The following is a 17,599-nucleotide window of genomic DNA, read 5'->3' on the forward strand; positions in this document are numbered from 1 at the left end:
GCATGCTTCTTTGTTCTATCTCCAGTTGTATGTTTATATGATTGTTTTGCATTCAGTTATCTCTGCAGAGAAAAATTCAATAACTCAAGGAATGCAATAGTTATAAAAAAATAATGACTAATTAGTTTTCCTAACTGTGTATGGACAATTAATGTGACAAGTTAGGTTACAGAGGTACATGCTGAGTCACAAATAGGGCTAAACTAAACTCAGAGTTTTCTGAGTTCTTTGTTTAATGTTTGAGCAACTAGAATGTTGTGAGTTAGCACATAGATTCTTTTTATACCTTTTCACTAAAGCTGAACACTGTAGAATGTCTTTGCTTTTTAAAGCAAAACAAAACTCTGTTGTAGAAAGCAAACAATACTCTCCAGGAATGGCACTTTTTGATTCACTCTAAGTCTCTATCCTTGGCATTTTACTCTGGGAATCATCTTTTAAAAAATTTCTCTGTACCTACTGTGTGATTCCTAACATATGCTAACACTGCCAGTTCTCTGATTCCTCACTTTTTTGTTTGGATTGTCACTTAGTCCTCTTAGTTTTCTCACTTCTATTTTTACTCTTTCTCCAATATATCTTGCTGTCTAGTAGCATTCTAATAGTATTTCTAAAGTACTGCTTTTATAACTCTTTACTCATAAAGTAATATGAATGGCTCCTTGTTACCTTTCATTTCAAGTTCAAATTTGTCCTCTGTAGTCTTCTTACTTAACCTTCCCATTCTGTCTGTGATCTAGATCCTGCAGTTCTTTTAATATTTCTTTTTTTCTGGTCTAGATAACCTTTCCTCCTTTGTTACATGTTTAAGTCCTTTAACTCTTTAAAGGATCATCACAAAACCTACCTTTCTGTGAAATAAACACAGTCAACATTGATCTGTTAACTTAATGTCAGCGATGCAGACGTAGAGAACAGACGTGTGGACACAGAGGGAAGGGAAGGGTGGGATGAATTGGGAGATTAGGTTTGACATAAATACACTACTATGTGTAAAATAGATAGCTAGTGGGAACCTGTGGTATAGCACAGGCAGCTCACCTGGGTGCTCTGTGATGACCTAGCTGAGTGGGATCGGGGATGGGAGGGAGGTCCAAGAGTGAGGGGATATATGTATACAAATAGCTGATTCACTTCGTTGTACAGCAGAAATTAACACAACATTGTAAAGCAATTATACTCCAATTAAAAAAAACAAAAAGAAACTTTGGTTACACGTAATAAAACTAGCTTAAGCTAGTTTAAGCTAATGTCAGCTGAAAAGGGGGAATTATGTTAAGGATACAAAATTTCCTAGAATTCAAGGGCAGGAATATACAGGCAGGCTTCAGTAAAGGCTTGTGGTAGTGACATTGCCTTCTTGGTTTCAGTCAAGGTTCTTAGGAGATCTGATGAGTCTTTCCCTGTTGTTTTGGTTTGTTTGGTTTTTTGTTTTTGTTTTGTTTTATTTTGTTTTTGCTATGCCATGCTGTCGTTCCTTTAAAAAAAATTAACCTGTTATCAGTAGTTTGAAGGATATCTATAAATTTGTCTATGTACAAACATGTACTCATAGGATCTTTCCGTCTGCATTAAAACAAGGCTCTTTCCTGCTAATTTAAAAACATATTACATGCTACATGCCTTACCCTGCAACTTTCTTTTTTGAAAACTAAAAAAATTTCACAATAAATATCTTTCTAAGGCAATTCAATACATATACCTCTTTCTTTATATTGTTTTTATGTGGATATTCCATAATTTACTTAATCATTTTCCTATTCGTGGACATTTAAGTGCTACTGATACATATCTCTATGTTGTGCTTTTATTTCTGTAGGATAGGTTGTTAAAAGTAAGGTTTATGGGGGTATACTTAGAAAATGTGAAGGAAATTGCTTTTTTTCAAGGAAAACATAAATTGCCGAAAGTGACTCAAGCAGTAGAAAACCCGAAGATCCCAGAAACCATAGAAGAACTTGCAAAGATTGTAATGTCTAAAATTTAAGGAGGTACCAGGCCCATATGGTGTGTTGGCACAGTCTGTGTAATTTTAAAGAGCAGGCAAGTCTCTTGTTCAGTGAACTATTCCAGAGCAGATTAAATGATGGAAGGTACCCCAATTCATTTTACAAATTCTCCACAATACCAATACCAAAACTTAATGAGAACACTAGAAAAGGAAATAAAAATAAATACAATTTTGTCAGATCAAAACCAGTACTTTATTAAAGAATAATATGCTTAACTAATGCAAAAACAGTTCAACATTATATTTGCTATTTATTTCTTTGTATAGTGTATAGGAAAAAAAAGTCAAATTTAGATTGATGTTACAATTTTTCTTTCTTTTAACAATGTACCAAGATCAGGAATCGTATTATTAGTTGAATGCTACTTGTTTTCTGTATAAAATACATACAACTTTTTATTTGTTTAACAGCGGTGCATACATAACTGCTATTCTGGTGGTGCCAACTCTCTTTTTACTTACTTTTTGAATACCCTCATGGCTTTCAAATTAATTGTTAAATTAAAAAATTTCTCTTCATAGCATGAATTTATGAGGTATAGTGACATCTAATAGCATAGTTCTTCATTCTCTGAGTATTATGTTTGCCATTAGCTTTGTAGCTGTTACAGTGTAATTGGGTACCTGTGTGTTGATAAGGGGAGTACAGCGTTGAATAATACCTATTTTGTTTTAATTTCTTTTCCACCTTTAGTGTCAACATTCTTCAATTTTGTACTGGTGTCAAGTTTACTATTTTGAGTTTGTTCAGGAAAAGCTTAGTTGGTTTACCACAAAGTCAGTTGCTTTGTTTGAGAATTACAAAAGTTTCATGGATTCATGCCACTTTTTTTTGATAAAGCTTCATAATAGTGTGGTCTAGGGACAAAGAGATTGTCATTCTTGTTACATCCAAATGTAAGCTATTTGCTTGTGCTATGATAAGGAAGTATGCCAGTGTGGAGGTCATAGTAATCCAAGGATAACATTGTAAGAAACACTTACCTAAGGATAACCAGTAATCACCATAAACATTTTTTTGTGTGTATGTTCTTGACTTCTTACTGAGAGTTTGTAGGGGACCATATGTCTGTTTATCCATCTATTTTCTACCCATCTATTAATAGTTGAACAGATTAAATCCTAACATGTCTACTGTTTGATTTCTGTTTTTTTCACTTAATGTGTCTTGAATCTCTTCTTATTAATAAATGTGGGTTTACAATATTATTTTTAAAATTGAAGAATATTCCATTGAATAGAAATACCATGAATTATTTATTGGTGGGCTTTTAGTTATTTTTAATTTTGTGAATTTGTAAACAGTGCTTCTGTGAACATCTGATTATTGCCTTTAGGATAGATTTCTAGGAGTGAATTGGAAGTTATTGTACTTTCTCCCCCGGCATATATGTAGATATGTTTATATTTATGTTTATATTATTTTATAAAAATGATTATAATATTTATAATAAATATGTATATTTTACAAACTGTTTTTTATGAAAGTGCTGTCAGCTTACATTCCCATCATTAGTATGTTGTAGTGCCTTTATTTCTAGAAAATGAAATTTTATAGGAAATCCATGCACAATGTTTATTGAACGAAAAATAAAATGATTTTTAGCAAGGTAAAAAAAAAAAAGAAAATGAAATTTTAAAAAGAAGGCATGCAAAAGAAATCCAGATTTTTATTGTTGGATTCAGCAGACATAAACTTAACACTGTGAAAGTACTGTTACAGTTTCTAAATGCTTACTCAGTTTCTGTACAAATCTTGTCACGGACTGGTGACAAATGGTTCATGGATCATCAGCAGACCACATTTTTAGTAGTCCTGTTTTAGCCTAGGAGCCAACTGGGGCATGGGATGGGGTTTGTATCTCATATGTATATGGTCATTTAATCCTCTTCCTTTTGGTATGGTACCCACTTTCTCAGCTGTGTGGTATCCTGTATTTCAGAGATTCTGTTTTACTTTCTGCAGAGAATAACCTCCAGACTTCTGCTGTGGTTGGGGAATAGCAGTAACCTAGCTTGATGGAGTGGGGAAGAGAATCTTAGCATCTAACCAAAACTCAAGCAGCTTTCTCCAAAATTCTCTTTATTTTAGCTTCCTCCTCCTTTCTTCCCATTTCAGAGTGACTTGGTGCTGCCAGTTCCTAAGTATTTTGAAGATTCAGAGTATAAAATGGGTTAGTTCTTAGTTTGCCCCACTGTCTGCCTGGGATTGTTTTCTTGAGTCTGCAAGGTCATTTACTACTTATCTCCTTTCCAGCATCTAGAATTTTGCTGCTGTCACCTCTTCTGTTTCTCATCGTTAATTTTTCTGTAAGGGCTTCTTATATATTTGTCATTTTGCAGATGTTCCTCTTCTCCAGTCTTTTCTACTTTCTTAACTGTGTTTACAAAATATTTACATTTACTTCTCTTTTGTAGATGTTATTGTTGACAGATATTTCTCTTATATCACATTATTTTTTTTTAGTTCTTTTTTTCTGACTGAAATTTGATTTTTGCTGAAGTATTAAAAATTTTCCTAGAAACAGTGCATATGTAGTATATTCTCTGAATCTTTGCATATCTAAAATTGTGTTTTTCCCTCCCATATAAGAGTTTTCCTGGGTATAGAATTAATTCTTGGATTAATTATTTTCCCTCAGAACTCTATAAATGTTATTTCATTGTCTTCTAGTGTTTCGAATTGTGAGTAAGATGTCTGATGAATATTGATGTCTGATTAAAGTTGGTGCTGCGAATATCTTTAGGTAATTCCCACTCCACCCTTTTTTGGTAAAATTTCATTTTTATCTTTTAAACTCAAACATTTTACTAGGATAAGTTTAGATACTGAGTTTTATATTTTCCCACTAATAATCTTGCCTGGCATTTTGGGGAGCCTTTGATTTTGAAAATTCAAATTAAAAAAAAAATGCAACAACTCAATGTAATTTTTTTCTCCTGTCTTCAAAACCATTATTTCTCCCTCATCTACGTTGTTTTCTCTTTCATGGCAGTATGTTTTATTTTTGTTTTTTGTTTTTCTCAGTATACTAGCTCAGGTCTTAGTGAGATTGCCAATCACTACTTGATTTTTTTTTTTTTTTAAGCTTTCTCCGTTTTCCTCCAGTAACTTTCATTGTAGTTATTGGTTTTCACTTCTGGTTGAGAGAATGGGTGAGAGGTTTCTCTGAGTGTTCAGATTATTTTCCGTTTTTTGAGCAGCTGCATCCAGTGATGTTTCTGCCTGCTTATCTTTTTTGATGGCATTGGGAGTTGAGATGTCTTGTTGGAGAATAAACCAAGATTTTCTTAGTTGGTTAGATGAAGTGGGGAAAGTTAATGTAATTTTCTTTTGACAGCTTAGAGTTAGTAATTTACTTACATCGAGAAAGGGCAGCACTCTTAAACAGAACAAGATGGCCATGGATTTAGGAAGATGTATCTTTGTTCAGAAATGATGTCCTCTTTACGTCTCTCCTGACAGCTGGTGCTAGCAACCCCCAACTGTGTCTGGTCTCTGGACCCAGCTCAAAGCTCTGGACTCATTCTCTTCCCATACCTCATCCTGAGCCTTCTGTCACCCCAAAGGGCTTCACACAAGCTTCCTCTCAAGCCCTCACTTCTCACAAGGTATGTTTAGGAGAGGGAGTGGGTGGACTTGTTACACTTTTACTTAGGGCATAATAGATAGATACTCATTGAATATTGGTTGAATGAATGTCCCCTAGCGTGCTTCCTCTTTAAAAGTGCTGCTTGATCAGCATTTGTTTTCACTCTTCTCTCTCTGGACCTTTTCTTTCCAAACACCTTGTGGCATAGCTGTGGAATGTGTTTTAGTTTCTTGCCATTTTGTAGGATTTTTTTAAATTATATTTTTTGGTTTGTGTTTCAGTTCGGAGAGGGAGAAAATCAAATGGCTTGAGTTGCCATCTTGATGCAGCAAACTCTGGGTTACTTTAAAAGGCCAGTCGTACTTTAAACAAATAGTATTATTTTAAGGCTTGGTGAGATGTTCAAGTCTTATGAGATAATAATACATATATGTAAGGCAGTAATTTAAGTAGGAGATTTAAAATCAGTAATCCTTGTTGGTGGGGTGTAGAGATTGGTCTGTAGTGAAAAGAGCATTAGCTAATAGGTTGGAAGATTAAAATTATAATAAAATTCCTTTCCTTTTTTTTTTTTTTTAATGGAACACATTTTCCCCCCCATAGGTGGCAACCGTAGTATAATTTGCTACCAGATGTCATCTTTGATTGCTTCCACATAAAACAGGTTGAAAAAAATAAAACACATTCTCCAAACTTAAAATTTGAGGGCAAATAAACCCCAAAATACCTAAAATACACAAACTCTCTTAAAGCTATATTATACATGCCATACATTAAATATAAAAAATAATGACATTCAACATCAGTTAATTAGCAGTTATCAGACTTAAGTAAAAACTAAGTGAATTTCTTAATGAGGTGGTCCCTTTTTTCAGCATTGTTTTGTATGGGAGGAAAGGGCATGTACTCTAATGGGTGAACTCTGTGGCATCTGTTTTGGCTGCCATGCATCCTACTTAATTATTTTCTGTTTTTTGTGTATTAGAGGCTTAAGATTGCTGGATGATCAACTCTGAATAAGCAGTATATTAACTTATTTGTCCTGCCTCTTCCTTTAGATTGCAAGCTGCAGTTAAGGGTAGGGACCATGTTTTTGCATCTCTCCATAGCACTCATCAAAATGCAACACATTTTTTTTTTTTTTTTTTTTTTTTTTTTTTTGTGGTATGCGGGCCTCCCTCTGTTGTGGCCTCTCCCGTTGCGGAGCACAGGCTCTGGACGCGCAGGCTCAGCGGCCATGGCTCACGGGCCCAGCCGCTCCGCGGCATGTGGGATCCTCCCAGACCGGGGCGCGAACCCGGTTCCCCTGCATCGGCAGGCGGACGCGCAACCACTGCGCCACCAGGGAAGCCCACAACACATTTATAGTAGGTATTTTTTTAATAAGTATTAGTTGATGGAGTTATTTAAATCACACTGGTTGTCAAACTTTGGGATATGTGTTTTCTTCTAAGAAAAATTTTAAATTATATAGGTATTTTGAAGTGAAGTTGATGATATTTAGAAATATTATCAAAATATGTAATATTTTAGCATTACACATTTTTGGAAACATAATATTACTATAAGAAGCAATTTGCTTTTTGTAATGAAACCTGTGATACAGACTCCTCTTGATTATATATAGAAATAGAAAAGCTTGGGTGGTATGGATAATCTGGAGTGACCACAATATGGTATCCAAATGTGGAAGAATCATTACTCAATGTGCTTTAAAAGTTTCACATATTTGAGCCCCACCCTCAGATTCTGGTATGGTGAAAACTCCATAAAGGACCATGATGCTTGTCACTGTTGAGAATGTGATACTCTGTAGAGAATCTTCTCAGTTGGTGTGAAGTATCCACCAGGTATCATTGAACTTTTTCTAGCCATTTATTATTCTTCTTACTTTTGGAGAAAAAGTCTTTACATTCAGCTTTAAATAATATAGTAAAAAATTTAATATTTTTTTTACTGTATTAGGCATGGTATGTAAAAAAATGTTTTTTCAGTAAACTCATACCCTTCTAATGAATTCATTTTCAAGTTAGCATATATATATTTGAGAAATATTGAAGGTGTTTTTTAGACCCAACCAAAAGTTTTCAGTTTGAGAAATATTCAGAGGGCCTCTTAGTAGTAATGTAAAGTAATTTAACTTTTAATTATATTCCCTCAGAAAGGATTTTTAAAACAGTGAAGTTCCTAGTTACTTAGATTAATTGAAATTTAGAGGTGAGACCTTTGGATAGACATGGATGAAGCTTAATGTGATTTACACTTTATTTTTTTAGCTTACCTAATTATATCTATTAGTCATATACATATTTAAGACCATGAAAGTAAGAAAATGTAGTACTGCTTGATATATTTACTATTGAACCTTCAGTAGTCAGATTCCATTCTCAGCAATATATTGTCACATCCCTTTTTTTTTTTTTTTTTTGGCCATGCTGTGTGGCATGTAGGATCCTAGTTCCCCAACTAGGGATCAGACCCGCACCCCCTGCACTGGAAGTACGAAGTCTTAACCACTGGACAGCCAGGGAAGTCCCTGTCACATCTTTTTAACTATACTGTTTTCTGTTCCTCTGCACCTTGAGTCATAATGTCTCATACATGGTAATCACATACAGCAATGGTGGTAGCTACAGTTTATATAGTACTTTACAGGATTCTGTTACTTATGTGTCCTCATTTAGTCTTTACAACAACCCTGTGAAAGAGGTAGGGGAAATACTAATTTTTTTTTTTTTTTTTCATTTTATAGATGAAGAAACTAAAACACAGAGATTGAGACTTGTCTAGAGTAACACAAACCAGTAAGTGTTTGAATTAATGGAGGCAGCTACTAATGGGTACATTCTAATCTGCCAAGGGCTTGCCTTGCTGCCACCTGACTTAGTTCTAGGGACAAAAAAAGCCAAAATGGTAGGGAATCAGAAGTAGTAGCTAGACTTAGGAGTACCCCAGGGAAATGTGTTACTCCTTTTAATTTCTTCTTTTTTTACCAGTTATTAATGATAACTTGAGACAGCAGGCAATGTCTTTTTGTTATTGTTGTTTAGGTGAATGAAACTTTTATTTTAAACATAAATTATCCCTGAGGCACTAGGGAAGTAGAAAATCTGCAGAGAAGTCTGTTGAAATTCTCACAAGGTAATAACTATAGGGTCAACTAAGTAATTGAGAAAGTTAATGGTATATGTGTATAATTGGAACCATGTGTGTCAGTGGAACTTAAGTTTATAGGGCTCTTTTGTTGAGATTTTTAAAATCCTGTTTAAAAACTATAGTATCAACTTTCTATAAAATCTTAGAGCTTAAAGGTGCTTATCCAATTGTGGTTTTCTTTAGATGAGGAAACTGAGGTGCAGAGAAGTCAAACCTTGCCCAGTGTTAACAGAGCAGAGCTGGAAGTAAAGCTTGTATTTCCTGAGATCCAGATTAGTGTCATTTCTACTTCAGACTGTTACTTCTTGGTAAGCTGTTCTTAAAATACTTAATAGGTCTTTTATGTCTTTTATTTGTTTGATCAACATTCTTGCTTTGTGTCAAAATGAACTTAAAATATGAATTTTACTGATACTTCTGTGATGAAAATTTCAGTTCTTTGTTTGATTTTAGGTGAGTTAATGTGGGAAAAATCCTGGTATTTTGAAGATGTCTCGGCACAGTATTGTTTCCTGTTCAAATTACAAGTAACTTCAAGAGTTTGCAGGAAAAAAAGAAATTGGGATTTTTTTGGTTAAATCATGCCATCTGAACAGAAACATTTATTTTTTGATGAAAAACAGAATACTTTAAAAAGAGATTATGATGTGAAAAATGAGATAGTTGATACTATCAGATCAGTACTTAAACCAAAAATTTCAGAAAGTAGTTTTCATTATGAACTAAAAAATGTGAAAATTGTTTTGCCGAAGATAAATATTCCAAATGAGGTCCTATTGAAACATGAAGTTGACAAATACAGAAAATTATTTCAGCATAAACCACAGACTGCAAGAAAATCTATCGGTATAAAGACTGTAAGCTGTGTAGAGGAGTGTATGTTACTCCATAAGTCTGAGAGAGTTGAAGAAGAAGGTATAAAAATGTCTGCAAAAATACTCAACTTCAACTGTTTGAAGTGCCGAGATAGTACTCGGTATAGCCCAAATGATTTGCAGAAACACTTCCAAATGTGGCACCGTGGTGAATTACCTTCATATCCTTGTGAAATGTGCAGTTTTTCAGCAAATGACTTCCAGGTATTCAAACAACACAGACGAACCCATAGAATTACTTTAGTAAAATGTGACATTTGTAACAATGAGAATTTATATACTTTATTAGACTTGACAAAGCATTTTTCATCCACACATTGTGTAAATGGTAATTTTCAATGTGAAAAGTGTGAATTCTCCACCCAGGATGTTGGCACATTTGTTCAGCACATACATAGACATAACGAAATCCTTTATAGATGTGGTAAATGCCATTATATATGTTTAACCAAAGGAGAGCTTCAGAAGCACCTTCATATTCATTCTGGTACGTTTCCCTTCACTTGTCAATATTGTAGCTATGGTGCTACCAGGAGAGAGCACCTTGTAAGACATGTTATAACTTTGCACAAAGAACATTTATATGCGAAAGAAAAACTGGAAAAAGACAAATATGAAAAAAGGATGGCAAAGACTTCAGCAGGACTTAAACTAATATTGAAAAGATATAAAATAGGTGCATCAAGGAAGACATTCTGGAAACGTAAGAAAATCAACAATGGAGGTGACAGAAGTATAGAAAAAAACACTCAAGTGCTTAAAAAAGTGAACAAAACACAGGCTAAATCTGAAGACCAGAGCCATCTTGTTCAGGAACATTTAAATGAAGAAAAGGATGAAAGACTGTACTATGAGAATAATGATAAACCTGCTGAGTCAGAGTCAGAAAAGCCAACTCTTCCGTCCACTGGGCAATGTAATGGAGCTGAAGAGGGATCAAATTCTACTTCAGGTTTCTTGAAGACTGCTGTACAAGGACCTACAGTGTTAATGGTAAAAAATAACAGAATAACAATTCCTGCTAACTACAGTGCTAAGTTTATGGGCTTCAAGATGGTGGATGGAAAACAACATATTGTAATAAAACTGTTGCCTACCAATAAACAGAATTTATATTCACCAGGCTTACAGTCAGGTGCTGTAAGGGACAGTACTGCAATTTTGCAGCCCCAGACTTTGGACACTACTGCATTTTTAACAGGAGTAACAACTGAGTTAAATGACACAGTTTACATGAAAGCAGCTACTCCATTTTCATCTTCATCTCCTATACTTTCAGGGAAGGTAACTTCCGAAAAAGAAATGGCTTTGCTATCTCAAACAAGTAATATGCTTCCAACAATGGATGATGAAAAAAGTGTTTCTCCTTTGCCAATAACATCAGAATTGATTACAGCATCGGTGAATTTGACCACAAAAGTAGAAACAAGAGAGAATGTTGACTTATGGGGAAGTCATATTACTCAGTGTCACCCTGAGGTATCAGGTACTGCCATTAAAAGTCCAGATAAAGTCACCTGTACTACCAAACCAAATTCATACAACAGTGGAGATATGCATAACTATTGCATTAATTATGTCAACTCTGAGTTATCTGTTGAATCTTCCAACCAAGGGTCATTACCTTTTCATAATTACTCAAAAGTGAATAATTCTAATAAACGTCGTAGGTTTTCAGGGACAACAATGTACGAAAACCCTCAGAGAGAATCTTCATCAAGCAAGACAGTAGTTCAACAACCAATAAGTGAGTCAGTTTTATCACTAGTGAGGAAGGAGAGCTCAAACCCAGATAGCCTGTTAGCATCTATTAGTCATTTAAATACTAAAGATGGAACTTTAAAAACACAAGCTGAAATTGAAGAACAGTGTGTTTTAGAAAAAGGACAAAACATTGATGGACAGAACCTATACACTAATGAAAATCAGAATTTAGAGAGCATGACTGAAAAGCCTAAATGGGATGACGTTTCTAGTGTTGAGTCACCTATGATGCCTAGAATTACATCTGTTTTCTCTCTCCAGAGCCAACAGGCGTCAGAACTTTTGCCACCTGAAATAAATCAGTTACTTCAAGATGTATTAAAAGCAAAACCTGATGTAAAACAAGACTCTAGTAACACTCCAGATAAAGAACTGCCGCTTCATTGTGACCAGTCATTTCAGAAACGTGAGGGAGAAGACAAAATAGTTGAATCTTCAAAAGACTTGAAAGTACAAGGCTTCTTTCCGATTTCATCTGGTAATATGGGGATTAATGTGGCTACAAATGATCTGAATTTAAAATGTAGTGGAAAAGAAAAACAAATGTTGTCAATGTCACAAGATGTGAGAGATTCAGAGAGGACCCCTAGAATTTCTGGTTTTGGCACATTACTTAAGACTCAGTCAGATGCGATAATTACACAGCAGCTTGTAAAAGACAAACTACGAGCCACTACGCAAAATTTAGGTTCCTTATATGTGCAGAGTCCGGTTGTAAATTCAGAACCAAAAAAGGCTATCTTTGTTCAGACTCCAAAAGGCTTTTTTGTACCATTGCACATTGCTAACAAGCCTGGATTACATGTTTCAGGAAGACCACTTCCATTGGTTAATACACAAGGTGTCCCTGCCTCTCTCCTTTTAAACAAGAAACCTGGGATGATTTTAACATTTAATAATGGGAAACTTGAAGGTGTTTCTGCTGTCAAAACTGAGAATGCTCAGGCTTGTGGAACTACAAGTAAGGAGCCTTGCAGAACACCTTTTTTAAAAGTAGAACCAAACAGTAATTGTCTAACCCCTGCACTTTGTTCCAGCATTGGCAGCTGTTTGAGCATGAAAAGTAGCCCAGAAAATACTTTGTCATTAAAAGGCCCTTACATTATTAAAACGCCAGCAAGTTCTTCAGTGAAAGGTGTTCCTGCTCCTAATATAATATCTGAGCATCAGGGCACTAAGTTGAATATCTCGGATTCAGTAAAACAGCAGAACAAGATTTTTCCAAAACCACCTCTTTACACCCTTTTGCCTGATGGCAAACAAGCTGTTTTTTTAAAGTGTGTGATGCCAAATAAGACTGAGCTGCTTAAGTCTAAATTAGTCCAGAATAGTACTTATTATAAAAATATACAGCCAAAGAAACCTGAAGGAACACCACAAAAAATATTGCTGAAAATTTTTAACCCTGTTTTAAATGTGACTGCTGCTAATAATCTGTCAGTAAACAACTCTGCATCCTCATTGCAGAAAGACAATGTACCATCTAATCAGACTATAGGAGGAGAGCAGAAAGAGCCAGAATCTTCTAGAGATGCCTTACCCTTATTACTAGATGATATGATGCCAGCAAATGAAATTGTGATAACTTCTACTGCAACATGCCCAGAATCTTCTGAGGAACCAATAGGTATCACTGACCATTCAGAGGCCAGGGTATTAAGGTGTAAAACAAATTGTACAATTGAGAGAAACTTCAATAAGAAAAAGACTTTGAAAAAGAAATGTTCAAGAATAAAAACTCATGAAAGAAGTAAAGATTCTGAAACTTCCTTTGTATCTAGAAACAGAAACTGTAAACGCAAGTGTAGGGATAGTTACCAAGAACCTCCAAGAAAAAAAGCATTACACAGAAAGTGTAAAGAAAAAGCAAAGCCTGAAGATGTCCATGAATCATTCGGATTCAGCAGACCTAGGCTTTCAAAAGATTCAGTCAGAACTTTGCGGCTTTTCCCCTTCAGTTCCAAACAGCTTGTGAAGTGTCCTAGGAGAAACCAACCAGTTGTAGTTTTGAATCATCCTGATGCAGATGCCCCAGAAGTAGTAAATGTAATGAAAACTATTGCTAAATTTAATGGACGTGTACTTAAGGTTTCATTGTCAAAAAGAACTATCAGTGCTTTACTGAAACCAATTTGTTATAACCCTTCTAAAACAACTTACCATGATTTTCCCAAGAGGCACAAAACATTTAAACCTGTTAGTTCTGTGAAAGAAAGATTTGTGCTAAAATTAACTCTCAAAAAGACAAGCAAAAACAATTACCAGATTGTGAAAACTACCTCTGAAAATGTTCTGAAGGCTAAATTTAGCTGTTGGTTTTGTGGTAGAATATTTGACAATCAGGATGCTTGGGCTGGTCATGGTCAGAGACATTTAATGGAAGCTACTCGTGATTGGAACATGTTAGAATAATTTAATTACCAAGGAAAAGAAAAGTAAAATTACCTTAGAAGAAAATAGTGGGTTGAATTACTAATGCAGACATTTTTTACTTCAATGTAGTACCTGAAGTTAAACATTTAAAAGTTGGCTATATTTCCATGGAAGAGCAAAAGTTTTAGTGTGATATTTGAAAATGCTATCAGTGCACATGTAAGTTTTGAGAGAAACTAATCAGCACAGATATACCTTGATTTAATTTTTTAAAATGTGTTCTCGGGAAGTTAGGGCTAAAGGAAATTTTGATAAAACAGTTTTCCCAGTTTAGTGACTCTTAGTAGAGAGTAACAGCTGACAGCCACATTCCCTCTCTTCTTCCACCAGCCTTATGATTCTGATAACTATAACTCCCCTGAAGAGGTTGAGAGCTCTTTCATTATGGAACTGAAGGAGTTTCTCATCATTTGTGAAGATACTCTAAGAGAACTTGGGTAAAGAACTTACTCTGCATCTGCAAAATGTAGTTCTTTTGCAGGTAGTTAAGCTCCTTTGAGGGTACATTTAACTCACTACAGTTACACCTCATATGATGGTTGATAAGAGTTTTTGGCAAGCAGGTCTTTTTTCCTTGTAAGCTGTGTTACATGTCATTGATTGGAACACCCTTCCAAGGTGATTTTCTTTTTCTAAATGGCTCTCAAGCGTTGCAGTAGATGGGCAATCTCAAGGGAAGAATTAAACTCTCTTTGTCTAGTTTGAAGTTCATTTAAAGAACTTGAACATTTTTCTGAATTTGGTTATATTCCCCAGTGATTCCCTTGCACAGAACTATGTTTATTTGATTTAAATTGTTTGTCCCCTCGTAAACCAAGTGGCCAATTTTTTTCTTGGTTGCCATCCCTTTAAAAAGAGTGAAACATAGAAGCACTTCCAAGGGAATGGCTTTTCTTGAAAATTAAAAATTATTCCTCAGAAACAATATTTTGAAGTAAGATTAGCAAAGCAAATCATACTTTTGGGTTTATTATTAGTGTCTGAACATGTCCACATTGGGACAAACCATTTTTGTTAGCAACTTTTCAGTATGACTGACAACCCAAAGCAGATTATTGATTGTTTGCAGTTGGAAATTGAAGAAGCATTAATAGTGGACTGAGTGACAGTGCATAAAACTTCAGGACAGATTCTGAAGGGATATGCCCAACAGGTAGAGTTTAAAAATGAATATTTTCATGACAACAGAATCATCAATTTAAACTTCCCACTTTGTAAGCTTGGATCAAATTTTGTTGGACCATTGGACAATGGAGTTCGTGTATTAAAAAATTACATACTATATAATTTTTGTTACATTGTTACTACTAGTGTTATGACATTTTCATTGATTGAAAACTTCAGGGCTCCTTTTCTGTATATAACAAAGAATTTAAAACCTGTACATATTTTTGTACCTTTCAGTTATGTAAATTTTGCACAGAAAGTTTTTGACATAAAAAGTTTATTTTCTTTCAATTTAGTTCTGTGCATGCACTAATAAAACTTGTCGTTTAATTTAAAAGGAATATATAAGACTTTACCCATGTTATTTTTTTGGTTTTTATTTCAGATGTACAATTTCTTTTTTGATAAATTCAGTTTTCAGGGATTGAACACTATTGTTAGCAAGTGCCTAAAAGATGTGAAACAGTTTACATACGTCAACTGTAACATTAGGTCCCAAATGGGCCCACTCCCCCAATAATTTTATTTTAAAGAAAGCCATACATAGATGCTTCAAGCTATCTTGCTATGCACATTATACATGTACTGTTTTTGTGCAGTTTGTCTACTTTCTTAGAAGTGAAGTATTTTTTGTATAAAACCTATTACAACTGTGTTTCTTAAATTGAGCCTAAGAACGGAGTTGATTGGAAATATACAGTATATATTAATAATGTATATGGTCTTTAAAGAATGGTAAGCATTGTTAATTTCTGTAACGAATGTCTTCTTCAATTAAATTTATCTTAAGTTTGTGTTTACATAATTTTTTTTACTATGCTGAAGTCAACTGGGAATTTTATTCTAGTGGGAAATACTTAGTTCAAAGCTTTTTTTTTTTTTTAACGCTAGTGAATGCAAAATGAAGTTTGGGATTTTTTTTCTCCAAAATTATAGGTGAAATTTTGAGATTTTGTTTGAGAAGGGTAACATATAATTTAACGATGCTGGTAAGAAAAGCCACAGAGAGGCTTATGTTCTTCAGTACCCTAACGGCAGTAAAACTGAAATGTTGCTCTGTTATGGTTAGATCTATTATGATGCATCACCTTCTGTGAACAGAGAAGAGAGAGGAGGAACTGTCTTGCCAATGTTTGCAGCACTATAAAAATACATTTCAGAATAGCCATACCAGTAAAAAAAAAAATCTAATGTCAAGATACATACTTTTTGCCTTAAGGTTTTAAAAGCTATTTTAAAAAGCTTCATGCCCCAGATACTCTAGTTGATACCTTTTATGAGTTTTTTTGTTTTTTTTAAACTAGGTTATTCTGAAGGAGGAAAGCCTGCTTGGAGCCTCTTTATTGCCAGAGCAGAAAATCTGAAAATAAAACCCTCTATCCTTTCTTTCCTTCTGGCTGAAAGTTAGCTAAAGATGGCTTTCCAAAATATGATATTCATTAGTTTGAAGTTCTTATTACAACTGGAAGAGTTAGTGTTATTTTTGCAATCCAACTTCTGGGTCAGGAGATTTTCATTTTTTCCTATTTGTCCTTCTGCACTGAAATGGGCCTCACTATTTGTCATTCACTTAAAATAATAGTTCAACTTTCAGAGTTTGAAATATAATTGAAATATAATTTCAATACTAAGCATTCAGCACAGATTGAATTATAATAGTTTTTTATAAAAATTTTTGTTTTCATTAAGGAGTCAGGTATTTCAGTAAAGGGTCAGACAAATAACTTAGGCTTTGTAGGCCACTAGTCTCTGTCGTTAACTACTTTGTCATAATGCAGAAGCAGCCATAGACAACACATGAATGAGTTTGCCTGTATTTTAATAAAACTTAAAAAAAAACCTGTCGGCCAAATTTGGCCCATCAAATGGTTTACCAACCCTTGCTTTCTCTCAAAGATTGGTTTTTAGATTGAGATTTTTATTCAAAACAGAAGTTTGATATAGTTTTTTTGTGTGATATACACCAGCTATATAAAAGTTACAAAGTATAAAAACTAAAATGTATGTATATACAGTTAACCAAGGTAGATGTATTTGTTTAAAAGTGAAGTGAATGTAAAGGTAATGAAAATAATTAGTGGGTGAAGTAGATAGGTCTTTTGTGTGCTAAGGGTAATGCAATTTATGGAGGGATTAAAAATGAGATCAGTTGCTGTGAGAATTTATGTCCAGGTTAGATGAGAAATAGATACTAGTTCTTTTAGTGAATTGAAATCACTGGTGAGAAAAAAGTAATAGGAATTCTTTAGGATGGGGGGAAATGGAGGTTAGCTGAAAACAGAATGTTGTATTAATTCCATGCAACTCACTTCAGATTTTTTCTTTTTAGTAAGATTCCTTTTCACCATTGACATCTGCTTACTTAGGATATGTCCCATTTGTGTTGAGGTGTTGGCTCTGTTCCTTGTCATAGCATTTTGTTACGATCTTTGTTTTTAGCAAAGTGCCTTGGGGATCTCACCTGGTAAAACTTGCTGGGGGATGTTAGTTAAGAGTGCAGTATTTGCAAAAGAATTTCCCTATAATAGAGAGCTGAAATAGCATCAGCTTGTTTGATTTGGGTGTTCATTGCTTTAAGTATGCTTCCTTTAATAACTAGA

The 17,599-nt window shown here is 34.4% G+C and overlaps 1 protein-coding gene across 16 annotated transcripts in view; it reads left to right on the forward strand.

Moving 5' to 3' along the window:
* The window catches only part of ZNF518A (zinc finger protein 518A), a 57,176-nt gene that overhangs the window by 10,488 nt on the left and 29,089 nt on the right, over positions 1-17,599 (forward strand). For 7 of the 16 annotated variants that reach the window (XM_007119557.4, XM_007119555.4, XM_007119553.4 and 4 more), the window contains 5 exons: positions 4,686-4,758; positions 5,478-5,623; positions 8,357-8,408; positions 8,944-9,068; positions 9,214-15,692. In XM_007119557.4, the coding sequence (XP_007119619.1) occupies positions 9,342-13,811 (4,470 nt within the window). In that variant the 5' untranslated portion in view covers positions 4,686-4,758; positions 5,478-5,623; positions 8,357-8,408; positions 8,944-9,068; positions 9,214-9,341 and the 3' untranslated portion in view covers positions 13,812-15,692. Of the gene's footprint in view, positions 1-4,130; positions 4,186-4,685; positions 4,759-5,477; positions 5,624-8,356; positions 8,409-8,943; positions 9,069-9,213; positions 15,693-17,599 lie in introns of those variants that run through there. The other 9 variants (XR_002891406.2, XR_002891407.2, XR_008616326.1 and 6 more) reach the window with 4 other exon arrangements.

This window comes from Physeter macrocephalus, chromosome 20, assembly GCF_002837175.3.
Source record: "Physeter macrocephalus isolate SW-GA chromosome 20, ASM283717v5, whole genome shotgun sequence".
Lineage (NCBI taxonomy): Eukaryota > Metazoa > Chordata > Mammalia > Artiodactyla > Physeteridae > Physeter > Physeter macrocephalus.